Source organism: Cervus elaphus, chromosome 1 (assembly GCF_910594005.1).
Source record: "Cervus elaphus chromosome 1, mCerEla1.1, whole genome shotgun sequence".
Taxonomy (NCBI): Eukaryota; Metazoa; Chordata; class Mammalia; order Artiodactyla; family Cervidae; genus Cervus; species Cervus elaphus.
The window spans coordinates 75,468,143-75,486,960 of NC_057815.1; the positions used below are offsets into that span (position 1 = coordinate 75,468,143).

The 18,818-nt window shown below is 37.9% G+C and overlaps 1 protein-coding gene across 1 annotated transcript in view; it reads right to left on the minus strand.

The window, feature by feature from the left end:
• The window catches only part of DCDC1 (doublecortin domain containing 1), a 447,948-nt gene that overhangs the window by 398,716 nt on the left and 30,414 nt on the right, over window positions 1-18,818 (minus strand). The window contains exons 3-5 of the mRNA XM_043908575.1: window positions 4,795-5,064; window positions 3,471-3,624; window positions 2,837-2,999 (exon numbers count right to left, since the gene is read on the minus strand). Coding sequence (XP_043764510.1) covers window positions 2,837-2,999; window positions 3,471-3,624; window positions 4,795-5,064 — 587 coding nt within the window. The remainder of the gene's footprint in view (window positions 1-2,836; window positions 3,000-3,470; window positions 3,625-4,794; window positions 5,065-18,818) is intronic.

Sequence of the window (18,818 nt, forward strand, 5' to 3'; positions counted from 1 at the left end):
AATCCAGTGCCACTGGTTGTCAACAGTGATGCTCAAAAGGGGTGGTAAAGCATTTAAAAAATCAGAGATGTTCTGCAGGTCTCTTTCTACCTTAGTAAATCTGGAATTATTTCCAAGGCAATTTGCACTATCTATACTATTTTCCCAAAGAATAAGAATACAATGAAGTATGGAAATACAATTGCCAAAATATACATAGATTTATTTGACTTTTCTGTGCCAGAAATAGAGCAAATTTTCATTTGGAGGACCAAAGGATTTGGTTTAATTTTTTTTTCTTTAAAATTAGAGGTGAAGGAATAATGACAACAAAGAAATTAGATTATAAGTCCCCTTTTTCATTATCTGTCTCTGATCTGGCCTAGGACTGGCACATAGTAGACTTTGAATCGATGTTTGCTGAATGAATGAAAAACAGTATATTAAAATAATGACCATTTACTGACTCTAATGCTTGTTTGTTCATTGTACATAAAATATTCATGTTCATCTGCAAAGATGCAACAGTAACACCAAATTCTGTCAGGTGTTTTCCCCTTATTTACCTTTAGAAAGTAGAATTTTCCAACTTCTGAGAATGTCTCCTTACTTAAATCTATCTACCACTTTCAAAGCTATTCATACATGTTTTATTTTTATGGTAAACTCATGACAAGTTGACATTATTATTGATAATCTATAACACTCATGCAAAAGAGCTCATTTTAGCCTGATTTGAAAAAGTACATGTGAATATGTAGGTGAGAATATGTAGGTGATATACATATATGTGAAATCTCCCCCACCCCTCTCAAGTTATATACACATATATGATAAATTACATATATATATATATCAAATAAATTATTTGTGTTTATGTTCTTGTTCTGAAAGAAACCAATATCAGGCTTTAGGCTTATAGGCTTATCTGTGAGCTTAACTTACATGGATGGCTTTTTTCCCATTATACTTAAGTCTTTTTAATGGACATGTGATATGCTAGTCTGTGTCCAAGCTCACCTACAATTTCTTTTCTCAAAAGACAAGGCACATCTGCCACCTGCTCTACTCCGTGTCCCAGCAACAACTGTCGAGCAGCATAAAGATTGATTATCAGTCAAAAACCATTGCACAACACCAGATTTTGGTGGGTTAAGCTTGCTGATCCAGCAAGAGATGGTGTGAAATTTTCAGGAGTGTGTGCCAACATTTTGGTGCTAAAAGAACAGCAGTGCATGTCACAGTGAAACACAGCCAAAGATGTGCAGACAAAGCAGAGAAGTTTTTTGTTCTAGACTTGGCTTTAAAAGGATAAAAGAGAAAACAAAAAGTAGGAGGAAATTAGTTTGTACATTTAAAAATCATCCACCAAGCTTTGTCATGTGGGTAACATTGTCATTTTAGGCATTCACGCCCAGATCTTTTAAGAAGCTTAGCTATAAATAATTTTTATATATCTCTTCTAAAATACCATGATCATAAGAAAGACAAGTATTTCTTATTAATAAAAATAACCAAGGGTCTTAAGGAAGTATTCATTACATAGATATCCGAATATAAAAGTCACAGAAACATTTACCCACAAAGACTCACGCTTCTATACAAAGAGATGATTCATGAATACAAAATAAAGGCAGCCATATTTTAAAGTAAAAAACAATTTTGAAAAATATCTGGGTCTACACTACTGCATAGCTTATTTTTACTGAGTATTGTAGCAACAAGTTTCTTTACAAGGACCAAATTACCTTGAACTTTTTATTGAATTCAAGAAATTATTTCTTGATGATCAAGTATTCTTAAAGAGATAGAAATTCTAGTATCATTTTATATAATAACATTAATAGAGGAAGAATTTTCATCACTTCCTCTGTAATGAACTCCAGAATTACTTTTCTTCTATTTATGCAATGACTGCCTAGACTTGCCTTTGGTTCACTGGCTTTATAGCAATTGCAGAAAAAAAAAAAAAACTTCTAATAAGATAGAAAAAGCAGAGGGGAATACAGCAGTTAGATACACTGAATTTGTATGGCAAAGTTCTTATGTCATTTAAATGTGATTAGCATACATAGCACTTGATAACAGGCCCTGGGTATGACATACCTGGATAGTGGCATTTTTATTTCTCTCTTAAAACATACTCTTTCTCACTAAAGAAAGAATTTTTTTTTCCTTAGAAAATCTCCACATTTCTGAAACATTAGAAACAATGGACTTTCTTTTTCTACAAAGAGATCTTTGCTACAAAAGTATGTCTATACATATCACATTATAAATATATAATTTATATTACCATAAAACATATATATTTTACATATATACATAAATTATATAAAAGACATGCTGTGGCATTTATCTTATAAAAATTTTGTTAGGAAAATCACATGTATATAAGAATTATGTTCATTATTGGTCACATTTTCAAAATTATGTTAATACCATCTGAAAAAAGATCAAGAGTATAAATGAATAAATGATACTTGAAACTTTGAGCTATTTTCTGAGAGAATAAGTCTAATGAATTATGTCTGCTGAGTGTCACAGAAACTAAACAGTAAATTCAATAATCTCTGATTCAATTTATTATATTTTCACCATTTAACCTCCTGCAGGCTCCCTAATGTCTATTCAGATCTATATTAAATTAAGCACCAATGCTAATGAAGGGCAATAAACGTGGCTGTCAGTGGATTTTTCTTTCATTAAGCACATTATCCTCTTACTGAGCTGTAAATGCGTAAACATTAGTTTTGTTAAACCATGCAAAAAAGACAGGATGAAAATCATTTTTTAATTGCGCCCCTTAAGCAATTTACTGTGTGTGGAAATACAAGGTTTTTTTTTTCATTTTTACCTTTAATTTTTTTGAATGGATCTAAAAAGGGCTCTCCCGTTGAAACATAAACGTCTGCTTCGCAGGGTATGTCTTCAGGTTCGAGGGCTTCACTGCCGTCTGCCAAGAACACTCGTCGTGCGGCCATGTTCAGATTCAGCTTTTCTGTGCACTCCTCCAGCAACTAATAGAAAACAAGAGGTAAGGGAGAGCTACTGAGGACAAGGAAAGTAACACATTTCCACCAAGCAAAAAGGTGCAGTGATCAAAACAGAAACTCACTGAGCCACTTGCCAAGTTAAGTAACTCAGAAACACCACCAATATGGTTATTTTGTAGCAGTTGAAAATATACAAATAGGTTCATCTCAACACTGAGAATAGCTGATTCTCAAATTCTAGTCCTTGAATGTTCCATCATTCTAATAAGTCTATAAGATATAGTCATTGTATTTGTTTAATTAGATATACTACTTATATATTGATCAAAAATGAATGGAATGTCTGTGAAATCTATATATATACATATAAACTACCTAGAGATTCAGATAACTATAAAGAAAATTTTAAACAATAAATGTCATCTTTCTCACTTTCTATATATAAAGAGAATAAGGGAAGAAATAAAGCACTGAAAACTTTTGGATACTAGTTACCAAGGTGATGGTTGGTACAGTAACTTTGGCAAAGACTGTTCTAGATCCATTTTTGTAAGCTGTTACTCTAATCAGTCTGGGTTGAAGTTTGTGTCTTTGAGACAATCTGTGCCAATTCTGGTCCCACTTAAATTTTGAAGAGAACTCTGCAACTCTAAAGAAAAAAAACACACAACAATTGGTGAATGTTAATTAGTAAGCATTTTTATGTAAATATTATCCTGGACATTTTCAACACATATAAGCACTAATGATTGTTCCTAAGTATTCCTCAAAAAAATTTTTTTAATAGAGTAAGATTGTCTATATATACTTAAATATTTTTAAAAATTTAATACATGATAAGTTTGCCAAAACTGTTCATGTAAAATATGTATCTCAGAATAAATTGTTTTATTTCTAAAACATCACAGCATTCACTTTTTAAAATTATATATGCTATATTCTAAGAGAAAGCATAAAATAGCAATATGGTCTTAACATCATGAAATAGAAAACAGCTAAGAATTTTCCTTAAGTTTTCATGTTTATTAAAGTTCTTTGATTTCTTTTTAAAAGATTTGAAATCCAAATACATCATACTAAAGTTTTTATTCTGAAGTCACTTTTATTGCTTTCATTTCAAATTGCTTGGGGGCAGTAAGAGAAGATTTCTAAGTTTGCTTTCAGTCAAAACTAGTTTCAATCCTTATTTTTTTCCCAGCAAAAGTACATGGTAAATGACTAACATGTTCTACTTTTACCTGAGTTATCTAACTTTTCCTGTTAATTCCTAATGCCACGTTTGCATAGTAAACATTTTAAAGTAAACATTTTAACTTTAAACTTAAAACCACTGTATATCCACCTATTTGAATATATGAAAATAATGTGAATGTAAATACCTTAGTTTGATTTTTATTTTTATCAACATTTTCTTCTATCCATAAACTCTTAGGTTAACAGATTATAAGAATCTTGATGTGAAAATGTATACACAAAATGCTATTACAATAAGTTCAATTTCAATTTGATTTTATTTCAAATACTGTTTAAATATTAAAAGTATGCATTTCTGTTTTTAAGCAATTATCTAGTAAACCAAGATATTCATGGTCTTAGCCTGACTCTGCTTCAACTAGAGTTTCATATTATCCAGGCTCACCCCTGTATCTCATTTTTTTCCACAAATATAATTAGCAACATTCTACTCAGGTGCTTTCAAAGAAAAAAGAAAAGCAGAAACAAAACCCCTAGAGATGTGTTACATTTTAACGTTTGAAACAGTCAACTGAATCATTATAAATTCTGCTCAAAGGAAAGAACAGAGAGCCACTTTGATTACCTCAGTTGACCCAGTGGAGCACTGACAGGTCTGTTTCTCCTGGATGCTGATACAAAACAAGAATTGTTTTTACTGTTTGATTTGTAGCTATCTGGGTCTGATATTTCATCATGGCTATGATCTGATGCTGTTTGATGTGTGGAGCAATCTTGAAGTCCTGACCCTTCTGATACTGCCGCAGAATGCGAAAGTCTGTTGGGGCCAAACTGAGGCTGCAAATAATCTTCAGTAGTTTTAATAACTGCTTTTGCCTGGGATGACATAAACTCCCTGAAAGAAACAATGCAAGGAAGAATACAGTGAATTGATGTGTAATCATTTGTTAACAACTAACACATAAAACTGGTTGTGTGCTATGTGCGAGACAAAACACTACACGCTTAGCCAGTATTTTACTTAACCTTTACTATATCCCTGGGAAGTGAGTGACATTTTTATCCCCACTTTACAGATTAAAAAAATTATGTCTCAGAGTAATTAACTTGCCCAGGCTCACATAATCTGTAGTTGTAGCGCACATAATCTAGGAAAGAACTTGAACTTGAGATGTCCTAAAATAAAACACACATTCATAAACATTAAATTTAATTATTTAAACTAAAGAAGAAAAAGTGTGTAATGCTTGAATCAGTGTTGAGTAACATTTTAAAATTCTTAGATTCATTCATTAAACACTAGCACTCTGCTAAATATCAAGAAATTATAAAAATTAGAGCTGTGGCTCCTACTCTCAAGAGAACTTGCAAACTATCCCCTAATAAAAAGAGAACATATGTCAAATAAACTGCTTAGAACTCTAGGTGTATATTAACTTTAAGTGCAGAAAGAATTCCCTGAAGGCAAACTTTTGTGGGTTGGAGTAAAGTTGGTAAAGACTTTACAGCAGACCTGGACATAGGTGACTAACTCATACTGGTTTGCTCAGGACTGTCCTGGCTTTGGCATTTTAGCCATACATTTTGAAAACTCCCTTAGTCTCAGTCAAATTGGGACAGTCAGTTACCCTACCTGGTATTTAAGCTTTAGAGACTTCTCTTTAACAGTTATGAGCAAACAGAATTAAACTAGCTTGCTGCTGATTCACCCAGATTTTATGATTGTCTTCTTAAGAGTTTAGAATTGACTTTTGTGGAAGACATAAAAATACAGCTATGTCTTACCTCTGAAAGATCTTCTTAGAGTAGACACCAACATGCCCTTGGGTGAAGCCGTTTTGACCACATTCTTTAAGGCTTCAGGTCATCAGGATGACAGAACTGAACATCTTTCCCCTTTTTCTTAGATCACAGGCCCCAGTATTTAGACCAGACACAACCCACCTTCACTCACAGCACCGTTGACTATTGCATCAGAGACAGCAACAAAACAGAAAGTAAGTACTTAACCTACTCTCCTGTGGTTTCTTAATTTAGGTTTCATTTCTGACTGATTTAGCTTACTTTTTAAGTAAATTTAATCGATACTGCACTTATTTCAGCTGGCTAAATCAGATCATATATGCTATTACTTTATGTTTTTAATGCACAATTTTTGAATGACTAGAGCTCATCAACTTATTTCCAAGTTGCTATAATTCTGAAATACAGTTTAGATCTGAGATGGGGAGGGGGTGGTTATCAACATATTATACTCACTCCTTACCAAGTTCTTCCCATATTTGAACTGCATTTTGTTTACCATCTCAGCAAACAAAGGTAATCTTGAAATATAGTCTCTAGCTGCGCGGGCGCAGGAGGGCCGAGAGGAGCTACTCCACGTTCAAGGTCAGGAGGGGCGGGATGAGAAGATACCCCCTGTCCAAGGTAAGGAGCAGTGGCTGTGCTTTGCTGGAGCAGCCGTGAAGAGATACTCCATGTCCAAGGTAAGAGAAACCCAAGTAAGACAGTAGGTGTTGCAAGAGGGCATCAGAGGGCAGACACACTAAAACCATAATCACAGAAAACTAGCCAATCTGATCACAGGACCACAGTCTTGTCTAACTCCATGAAACTAAGCCAGGCCATGTGGGGCCACCCAAGACGGTCGGGTCATGGTGGAAGGTCTGACAGAATATGGTCCACAGGAGAAGGGAATGGCAAACCACTTCAGTATTCTTGCCTTGAGAGCCCCATGAACAGTATGAGAAGGCAAAATGATAGGATACTGAAAGAGGAACTCCCCAGGTCAGTAAGTGCCCAATATGCTACTGGAGATCAGTGGAGAAATGACTCCAGAAAGAATGAAGGGATGGAGCCAAGGCAAAAACAATACCCAGTTGTGGATGGGACTGGTGATAGAAGCAAGGTCCGATGCTGTAAAGAGCAATATTGCATAGGAACCTGGAATGTTAGGTCCATGAATCAAGGCAAATTGGAAGTAGTCAAACAGGAGATGGCAAGAGTGAATATTGACATTCTAGGAATCAGCAAACTAAAATGGACTGGAATGGTGAATTTAACTCAGATGACCATTGTACTGTGGGCAGGAATCCCTTAGAAGAAATGGAGTAGCAATCATAGTCAACAAAAGAGTCTGAAATGCAGTACTTAGATGCAATCTCAAAAACGACAGAATGATCTCTGTTCGTTTCCAAGGCAAACCATTCAATATCACGGTAATCCAAGCCTATGCCCCAAACAGTAACGCTGAAGAAGCTGAAGTTGAACGGTTCTATGAAGACCTACAAGACCTTTTAGAACTAACACACAAAAAAGATGTCCTTTTCATTATAGGGGACTGGAATGCAAAAGTAGGAAGTCAAGAAACACCTGGAGTAACAGGCAAATTTGGCCTTGGAGTATGGAATGAAGCAGGGCAAAGGCTAATAGAGTTTTGCCAAGAGAACGCACGGGTCATAGGAAACACCCGCTTCCAACAACACAAGAGAACACTCTACACATGGACATCACCAGATGGTCAACACCGAAATCAGATTGATTATGTTCTTTGCATCCAAAGATGAAGAAGCTCTATACAGTCAGCAAAAACAAGACTGGGAGCTGACTGTGGTTCAGATCGTGAACTCCTTATTGCCAAATTCAGACTTAAACTGAAGAAAGTAGGGATAACCACTAGACCATTCAGGTATGACCTAAATCAAATCCCTTATGACTATACAGTGGAAGTGAGAAATAGATTTAAGGGACTAGATCTGATAGACAGCCTGATAAACTATGGATGGAGGTTCATGACACTGTACAGGAGACAGGGATCAAGATCATCCCCATGGAAAAGAAATGCAAAAAGGCAAAATGGTTGTCTGAGGAGGCCTTACAAATAGCTGTGAAACGAAGAGAAGCGAAAAGCAAAGGAGAAAAGGAAAGATATTCCCATTTGAATGCAGAGTTCCAAAGAATAGCCAGGAGAGATAAGAAAGCCTTCCTCAGCGATCAATGCAAAGAAATAGAGGAAAACCATAGATAGTATACATGCTGTTCTTTTAAAACATCCAGGTGGGATGCATGAGACAAGTGCTCGGGCCTGGTGCACTGGGAAGACCCAGAGGAATCGGGTGGAGAGGGAGGTGGGAGGGGGGATCGGGATGGGGAATACGTGTAAATCTATGGCTGATTCATATCAATGTATGACAAAACCCACTGAAATGTTGTTAAGTAATTAGCCTCCAACTAATAAAAAAAAAAAAAAAAAAAAGAAAGAAAGAGAGGAAAACAACAGAATGGAAAAGACTAGAGATCTCTTCAAGAAAATTAGAGATACCAAGGGAAAGGGAAAGTGAAAGTGAAGTCGCTCAGTCTTGTCCGACCCTTTGCGACCCCATGGACTGTAGCCCACCAGGCTTCTCCGTCCATGGGATTCTCCAGGCAAGAATACTGGAGTGGGTTGCCAGTTCCTTCTCCAGGGGATCTTCCCGACCCAGGAATCGAACCCAGGTCTCCCGCATTGCAGGCAGACGCTTTAACCTCTGAGCCACCAGGGAAGCCCAAGGGAACATTTCATGCAAAAATGGGCTCAATAAAGGACAGAAATGTTAGGGACCTAACAGAAGCAGAAGATATTAAGAAGAGGTGACAAGAATACACAGAAGAACTGTACAAAAAACATCTTCACGACCCAGATAATCACAATGGTGTGATCACTTCGCCTAGAGCCAGACATCCTCGAATGTGAAGTCAAGTGGGCCTTAGAAAGCATCACTACGAACAAAGCTAGTGGATGTGATGAAATTCCAGTTGAGCTATTTCAAATCCTGAAAGATGATGGTGTGAAAGTGCTGCACTCAATATGCCAGCAAATTTGGAAAACTCAGCAGTGGCCACAGGACAGGAAAATGTCAGTTTTCATTCCAGTCCCTAAGAAAGGCAATCCCAAAGAAAGCTCAAGCTACCGCACAATTGCACACATCTCACACGCTAGTAAGGTAATGCTCAAAATTCTCCAAGCCAAGCTTCAGCAATACGTGAACCGAAAACTTCCAGATGTTCAAGCTAGTTTTAGAAAAGGCAGAGGAACCAGAGATCAAATTGCCAACATCTGCTGGATCATCGAAAAAGCAAGAGAGTTCTAGGAAAACATCTATTTCTGCTTTATTGACTATGCCAAAGCCTTTGACTGTGTGGATCACAATAAACTGTGGAACATTCTGAAGAAGATGGGAATACCAGACCACCTGACCTGCCTCTTGAGATACCTGTATGCAGGTCAGGAAGCAACAGTTAGAACTGGACATGGAACAACAGACTGGTTCCAAATAGGAAAAGGAGTACATCAAGGCTGTATGTTGTCACCCTGTTTATTTAACTTATATGCAGAGTACATCATGAGAAACACTGGGCTGGAAGAAGCACAAGCTGGAATCAAAATTGCCGGGAGAAATATCAATAACCTCAGATATGCAGATGACACCACCCTTATGGCAGAAAGTGAAGAGGAACTAAAAAGCCTCTGGATGAAAGTGAAAGAGGAGAGTGAAAAAGTTGGCTTAAAGCTTAACATTCAGAAAACTAAGATCATGGCATCTGGTCCCATCACCTCATGGGAAATAGATGGCGAAACAGTGGAAACAGTGTCAGACTTTATTTTCTTGGGCTCCAAAATCACTGCAGATGATGACTGCAACCATGAAATTAAAAGATGCTTACTCCTTGGAAGGAAAGTCATGACCAACCTAGATAGCATATTAAAAAGCAGAGACATTACTTTGCCAACAAAGGTCTGTCTGGTCAAGGCTATGGTTTTTGCAGTAGTCATGTATGGATGTGAGAGTTGGACTGTGAAGAAAGCTGAGTGCCAAAAAATTGATGCTTTTGAACTATGGTGTTGGAGAAGACTCTTGAGAGTCCCCTGGACTGCAAGGAGATCCAACCAGTCCATCCTGAAGGAGATAAGTCCTGGGTGTTCATTGGAAGGACTGATGCTGAAGCTGAAACTCCAATACTTTTGCCACCAAATGCGAAGAGTTGACTCGTTGGAAAAGACCCTGATGCTGGGAGGGATTGGGGGCAGGAGGAGAAGGGGAAAACAGAGGATGAGATGGCTGGATGGCATCACCGACTCAATAGGCATGAGTTTGAGTAAACTCCTGGAGTTGGTGATGGACAGGGAGGCCTGGAGTGCTGCGATTCATGGGGTCGCAAAGAGTCAGACATGACTGAGTGACTGAACTGAACTGAACTGAACTGAGCATTACATTTGGGTCTTATGTAGGGCCAAATATTTATAGTTCATCAAGTATTTAGCTGAACTAAATACTTGAACAGAGGACCACCTGACCTGGGATGACATGTAAATCTATGCAAATAGCAAGTCTGAAAGATGGAAAATGTAGAGTTGTTGGTATGATAAAATGAAACAAATATATTTGAGAATATTGAGCTGTGTAGATAGAGGATCAGGCATAGAGGATGTTAGCTTTCATGTATTACTGTAATTGAGGTAATTTTTATACAAACCACATTTTTCCAATTTGCTAGTTCCTCAGTCAGTAGTCCTTATACATAATATAACCTCCCCATCCACACAATTACAAAATAATGTATGCTTAGTGTGGAAAGTTTAGCATGAACAGCTCCTCCTCCAAATTTTTCTCATCCACAAATTGTATTATAGCCACAATTATTTCTTCTGGCCTGTGTTCTTTATATCCACAAATGTGTAAAATAGTTGACTGCATGCTCAGTTGCTCAGTCATGTCTGACTCTTTGTGACTCCATGGACTGTAGCCTTCCAGGCTTCCCTGTCCATGGAATTTTCCCAGCAAGAATACTTGAGTAGGTTGCCACTTCCTACTCCAGGGAATTGTCTCGACCCAAGGATCAAACTCATATCTCCTGCATTGGCAGGCGGATTCTTTACCACGGAGCCACCTGGGAAGCCCAAAATGGTTGATTATTTCCTCTAAAGGAATGAAAGGTAGTCATGTGCCAGAGGATAAGCATGTGGATAAGAGTTGATACAGTGGGTCCATGGAACGCAAACACTGGGATCTGAGTAGTTGTATTTTATTATTGTCATTATTGTTTTCATCACATGTTTCTATCCCAATCTGCCCTGGACTGAACATAGCACTGGGGAGAAGAATGGCCTTCTCTACACCCTGAGGGTCCACCCAGGTTTATGACTGTGGCAAACAGCATCCTGAATGGATCATTAGACTAGCTCTGGCAGAGGTGGGACCACCCTGTAGACTACCTGAGCTACTCAGATATTGACGGCAGTGAAGAGTGGGGGCAAGAGACAGCAGTCATGTCACAGAGGCCATGTTTCTGCAGCAACGGCAACAGAGCTGCAAATAGTCACCCAGCTCTTCATCCTGGGGGAAGAGCAGTAAATAGCCAGGAGGAAAGATCTGCAGGTCTCAAAGACAGTTCTCAGTGTCCATACACAGTTACTTGGAAAGCAAATTCTCACACAAGGAAAGAAAAGAAAAGGGATTCTCTACTTAAGTGAAGAATGAGGTGTCTTTCTTTTTTAATGAATGCATTATGATTACTGTCAAATATTTTTACAAATATACTGGTGATTTTATGTAATAACCCATTATCCCACCACCACAGTGCAAAGGGTTGTTATTTTTTCCATATTCTAAAACTTCAACCACATCAAATTTTTAATATAATACTTCGCCTTTTTTACTTAACACTGTTTTGCAATTGTTTCTAAGATTGCTATATGAGCTATACAGATTTTACTGGAATGTAATATTTTGTTAGGTATAAATTGCTTTGTTCAACTGAGTCATTTACAGGTCATCTACTATTTTTGTCTACTGTGTGTAAAGAATTCGCCTGCAATTCAGGAGACTCGGGAGACTTGTGTTCAATCCCTGGGTCAGGAAGATCCCCTGGAGAAGGAAATGGCAACCCACTCTAGTATTCTTGCCTGGAGAATCCCATGGACAAAGGAATCTGGTGGGCTACAGTCCATGGGGTCGCAAACAGTTGGACATGACTGAAGTAACTGAGCATGCACGCACATATCTTCCCCTGCCCCTGTTCTGGTAACAGCATTTGTATCCTTTTGGGACGCTATCCATCCCTACTCCTCCTAAATGTACCTGATTCTGGTAGGTTTAGGACAATAAAGTACATGAGTTACTTGGTGATGGTTTAGCTGCTAAGTCATGTACGACTCTTGCGGCCCTCTGGACTGTAGCCTGCCAGGCTCCTCTGTCCATGGGATTCTCCAAGCAAGAATACTGGAGTGGGTTGCCATTTCCTTCTCCACATGAGTTACTTGGTAAATGGTAAAAAGAATTTTTATGGTTCTACCACGTATGTATCTATCATTTACTTTTCTCTAGTAATTTATATATAAAAGGAGGAAGAAGGTAGCTTTTCATGTTAAAAAGTCACTACTGTTCCACCGTCTTTAGTCTTCAGCTTAATTTTATCAACATTGATGACAGGTTTGCACTAGTTATTAAACACTATGGAACACTTCTTTCTTGAAACAACTATGTGCTTCCTAGTGTGTGAGGATGATCACACAACTTGGCAAGGCTAACTTATCCCACATGGGAATTAATTTCACACACATGGTTTGTTAAGTTAATGCTGGAAATGTGGGGTTTAGGATCATTCAGCTTACAAGGAACAAACAAGCATTTGGGTTTTGGATGACAGAACTCACAGCAGGATACAAAAACGTTAAGGAGATAAAACCACTCCAGTAGAGCACAAAGAGAATTAGAAGACCATTCACTGCACTCCAGGATATACTAGTGACTTAAGACCAACTCTAGACTGTTTTTTCGCTCAGTAACCTCATCTCTCCTTCTGTGTCTGCTTCCTCATTCTACATCTTATTGCCTCATCTTATGAGCTTAGTACATGCGTAGTTGTGTCTGCCTCTATGTGACCCTATGGACTGCAGCCCACCAGGTTCCTCTGTCCATAAGATTTCCCAGGCAAGAATTCTGGAGTGGGTTGCCATGCCTTCCTCCAGGGGATCTTCCTGATTCAGGGATCAAACCAGCATTGGCAGGCAGGTTCTTTATCACTAGCGCCACCTGGGAAGCCCCTCTTATTGCCTAACCTATCTCTATTCTCCTTCTCCTCATTCCTCATGACTTCTGCTAATATCCTCTATATGTCTCATTTCTATACCACACGACTTTCTGCAGACTCTGTATGATACATTCAATTCCCCCAAAAGTTTAATTTCATCACTACCCCTGTTGGGTAGAACTCTCAAGCTCGGCAACTTCATAAGCTACTAGAATACCTGGGAATGAGAAAGGACCCATCAGTGGCCCTGGAACTAGGAGAGCAGGATAAAAAGGTAAACAGGAGGTTACAGTAAGATGGGTATCAGGTGCCTCCCAAAAGAGGAAAACATAATTGGCAGGGACTTACATGGCCTGTACTGAGTGAGGAGAGCAGGGACACTATAAATTTGATTGATTGAAAAAGTACTCACTAAAATGTATCACACAATTTAAATTACTAGAGTAATTAGAGGCTAGAGTCCATGGGACCGCAAAGAGTTGGATACAACTGAGTGGATAAGCACATATTTCTCTCCAGACAATGCAAGAACCTTAGAATGTATCATATCCATTTACTGCTGCTTCCTCAGGCTGATCATCAATAATTTTTAATTCCATTTTTCATGGGTAGGTGCATCTATCTTTCACGGCTCCTGGTTTTACATAGGGACCTTAACTTCAAAATTCTGCTTGCATGAGTTTGAGGCTTTGCATCCTGTGCTCTCTGTGATTCTTATGAATTATTACATAAATTTATTATAATTTCTATGAAGATCTACATCTTGTTATTTCTTTTAAGATACACGTTTTGATAAGATCTACACTTGTTAGGTATCTTTTATAAAATTTGATAAATTGTGTCACAGTTTTCTCAGACTTTCTTTTTTCACAACTAGAAAATTCCCACTAGGAATTCCATGTGGATTTTTAAACTAGTTGTTTTAGGAAATGAAAAAATAAGCTTTATAAAAAAAAAAAAAAAGGAAAAAATAACCTTTATCAAAAAAAATAACCTCATTTTGCCTTAGTTTACTGTAGAGGCTTCCTACCACATTCTAGAACACAGACTCATTTTATAACCAGATCTTCTTTTTGAACTATCTATATCAGGATTATTATCTTGTTCTATGATATGTCTCTACTGTGAATCTTTCACTGTATCTGTAGGTAATTCATATATACACATATTTCAAGAAGCTTCTTCTTCAGTAAGACTTCTATGCCACCTCCTTGAATAAAAATGTACTTTCTTCCTATATATGTGCCCTGGTAAGTCTGACAGCTGGAATGACTAAATCTCATTTATCCTTGCCTACAATCTAAAATGCTAGACTTCAATTTCTGTCAAGTATTCCAATTCATCATTGTATTATTTACTCTTTCATCAGTGGTAAAAATAATTTTTACCTCTGATACAGAACATTTTTTCCAGCCTGAATTCTAAAATCTACTATATTAGATTGACACGAGAATATCAATCATACTACTTAAGAATACACCTTCTTAAGAACTACCTCTGTATCTATCTTTATACCTATCTATCCGTCTATACTAGTTTTCTACTGCTATGCAACAAATGGCTTAAAACAACACCAGCCTATCACAGCACAGCTTCTTTCCATGCGTCAGAAGTCTGGGCAAAGCTTAGCAGGAACCTGTGCTCAGGATCTCATAGGCTGAAGTGAAGGTGTCAGCTGGGGCTGCAGTCTTAGCTGATGCTCAGGATCTTCTTCCAGACTCATTCAGGTTTTGCCAGAATTCAGTTACTTACAGCTAAAAAACTCATAGTTACTATCATCTTCTTTGAAGCCAGAGGAATTCATCTTTCTTTTCTGTCTCCGATCTCTAAACTCTCATTTAAGAGTAGATCTGGATAAGTTAGGCCCACCCAGGATAATCTCCCATTTGATTAACTCAAATACAACTGATTTTATACCCTAACTACATCTGAAAAAATCTTTGCCATATAATGTTAACATAATCATAGAAGTGGCATCCTGTCATAGTCACAATCCTACCCACATTCAAGAGGAGGGAATTACACCAGGCATATTTACCAGTGGGTGGGAATCTTGGGGACCCATATTAAATTTCTGTGTAACACACTAGCTATACAATTATGTAGTTTTGATTACTCAATTTTTACACCAAATTTAGATCCAGATATTTTCTTTTACAGAAGATTAAAAGACAACTATTTAAGATTAAATTTTGTCATCATTAAAAACTGAGGTTATTTAAAAGAATGTACCACTGTTTCTGATGGCAAATCCAAAGAGGAACTTAAGAAAGTGCTTTGAGAAGTGGCATTGTCATTAGAATAAATTACTACTTCCTAAAGTAGACATTTTAAATGGGGGAGGTATTCATTTGGATGAAAATATCCTGGTATTTTATTTTATGTGCGTGTGCGCTCAGTCATGACTGACTCTGTGATCCATGGACTGTAGCCTGCCAGGCTCCTCTGTCCATGGGATTTTCCAGGCAAAAATACTGGAGTGGGCTGGCATACCCTCCTCCAGGGGATCTTCCTGACCCAGGATGGAACCCTCCTCTCTTGCGTCTCCTGCATTGGCAGGCAGATTCTTTACCACTGAGCCACCAGGGAATCCCAGTATCCTGGTATGTTTCCATTAACAACATCGACTACATCATTTCTGAGTTCGTTTAACATCAGTTATTGGAAAAAGATTATTTCTTTTAGCAATCCAAATAATTCTTTAGAAATTAAGTCACAAAAAAATAAGTAAATGTGGTTTTGTAAGTCTGCATGTGTGCTTAGTCACTCAGTGATGTTCCACTCTTTGTGATCCCATGGACTGTAGCCTGCCATGCTACTCAGTCCATGATATTTTTCAGGCAAGAACACTGGAGTGGGTTGCCATTTCCTTCTCCAATGCATGAAAGTGAAAAGTCAAAGTGAAGTTGCTCAGTCGTGTCTGACTCTTCGCGACCCCATGGACTGCAGCCTACCAGACTCCTCCGTCCATGGGATTTTCCAGGCAAGAATACTAGATTGGGTTGTCATTCCCTACTCCAGACAATCCTGCTGACCCAGGGATCGAACCCAAGTGTCCTGCAGCTCCTTCACTGGCAGGCAGATTCTTAACCACTGAGCTACCTGGGAAGTCTTTGTAAGTCTATATGTATGCAAACTATGTAAATATTTAAGAATGCTACGTTTGCTTATAGTAAGATTAGTAAAAACATGTCAAAATTTAACAGTATGGATAAAAACTATTGGTTAAAAACTTTAGGTTATTGAATCTTTTAAATAATTTCTACATATGATATAATAGATATGATAAATCACAGAATTACAAAGCTGGTAGGCACATTAATAGATAAACTAAGCTTTCATTCTTTTCTGAAACAGTATAATACTATACATAAAGGCTTTCTATTACAGTCAAAAAGATCATTAGGGACGGATCTTAAACACTGTGGAATTGACAACCCTCTTAATGTCTCAGTAAAAGTTGCTCAGTTGTGTCCAACTCTTTGTGACCCCATGGACTATACAGTCCATGGAATTCTCTAGGACAGAATACTGGAATGGGTAGCCCTTTCCCTTCTCCATGGGATCTGCCTAACCAGGGATTGAACCCAGGTCTCCCACATTGCAGGCTGATTCTTTACCAGCTGAACCACAAATATTTAATTATGCTTTACTCTCTGTGGTTTCCATTAAATCTAATTTACAACTTTTGTTTCACAAAGCAACAACTAAGTAAAGATGTGAGGTCTAAAAGTACAACAAAATATGCCCAGGGAGGAGACTAGAAAAAGCAGATAAATAGGCCAGATAATACTTAATGGTAGGATTCTAGTTTTGGCAAGAGCAATCTTCCTTCTCATTTCCTCTATTTTAATAGCATCAGTGAATCTTAGTGGGTTTTTTAATAGCAACTTCAAGAAGACTTCTAATAATGTCACTCTTGCTGCTGTTGTTGTTTAGTTGCTAAGTTGTGTCTGACTCTTTTGCGGCCTGCCTGGCTCCACTGGGGATTTCCCAGACAAGAATACTAGAGTAGGTTGCCATTTATTCTCCAGGGGATCTTCCCAACCCAGGGATCTAACCCGCGTCTTCTGCCTGGCAGGCAGATTCTTTACCGTCTGAGCCTTCGGGAAAGCCTACTGCTCCCCTGTAATACCCCTACAGTGTCCCTCAGCTATGACTGCAGCTCATTGCCTTCCACAGTTCTTACAGGTATGCCCTTCTGCCAGTGGTATTCACTCAGCAGATCTGTACTCAGTACTGTATATCTTTCAATTAGTATTCTTAAAAATACTTATTTATTTACCTGGCTGCACTGGGTCTTGGTTGCAGCACGTGGGATCTTTGATGTTCATTGCAACATGAGGTATCTTTAGTTGTAGCATGTGAACTCTTAGTTGCAGTACATGTGATCTAGTTCTCTGACCAGGAATCAAACCCAGGCCCCCTGAATTGGGAGCGTGGAGTCTTAGGCACTGGACCACCAGGGAAGTCCCTCAATCAGTAAGTATTTAATAAATATTAATTGAACTCAGTGTTTACATTTTCTAAAACCCCTTCCATAATAACAATAATTGTCTAGTGTAAAAGAGAAATGTCATACTCGTAGTCACGCATATAAATTTACAATAACTGACTGTGATTAGTACTGTGAAGGAAAAGTCTCAGTTATTAAGATGAAAAAGTTCAGGTGTTAGGGATATAGAGAAAAATCTCAACAAATCTGTACAAGCTGATAGGACATATGTGAGGGATTAACCCCAATAGGTCCTAGTCATTCCTTCTTTCAAATCATTCTGCCAGGTCCTGTGCAAGCACTGATATACTTTTTGCATATTGATATCTTTACTTTGTGATTTATAATGTGATTTCAGATGATTTCATATCCCATTCTGCAAGGGTAAGAACCTTGTTTTATCTCTTTACTGCCACTGGAACTCAACTAATGATTTATATGCAAGAATTATTCTTTGATAATTATGACAACATGAAAAAATGTATCACAAAAATTCCATTGATAAGAAACATATACAATTTAAAAGGTAAAATATAATAAAGCCAAAAGTCAAAACTATGTCAATGTAACACTGATTTTCTAAAGGTCCTTTCTCCATTTTTCCTCAGATGAAAAGCCTCACTTATGTTTGAATAGTCACCCCCTTTATATGTCCATGGAAGGCATCCCCTGATAGCTGCAGTGGGTAAACATTCAGTGGTCTGACGCCAGTGAAGCTATTTCCATTTCCATTGCATGATGGGTTACTTAAGCAGCCTGTGATCCAATTTTGGCCAATGATAAAATGAGGAGAAGCGTTCTGGAGAAAGGTTTTTGCACTAATAAAAAAGAGATATAAATAATCAAATACCTATCCTATTTAGTCAGAAATTGTCTAGTGAGCATCTAGTGAGCATATGATGAGCCTTCCCAGTAAGAGGATTCAAACCCAAGGATCTAGCCAATATTGTGAGGATGGTGCAGGGAAAGATATAAAGGGTCAGGTTCTTTGATTCTCCTGCTGAAGCACTGAACAAACCCTAGAATTGCCCTGTCTCTGAAGTTCCTCTTACATGAGATAGTGAGTGTCCAGTTTTAAAGTCACT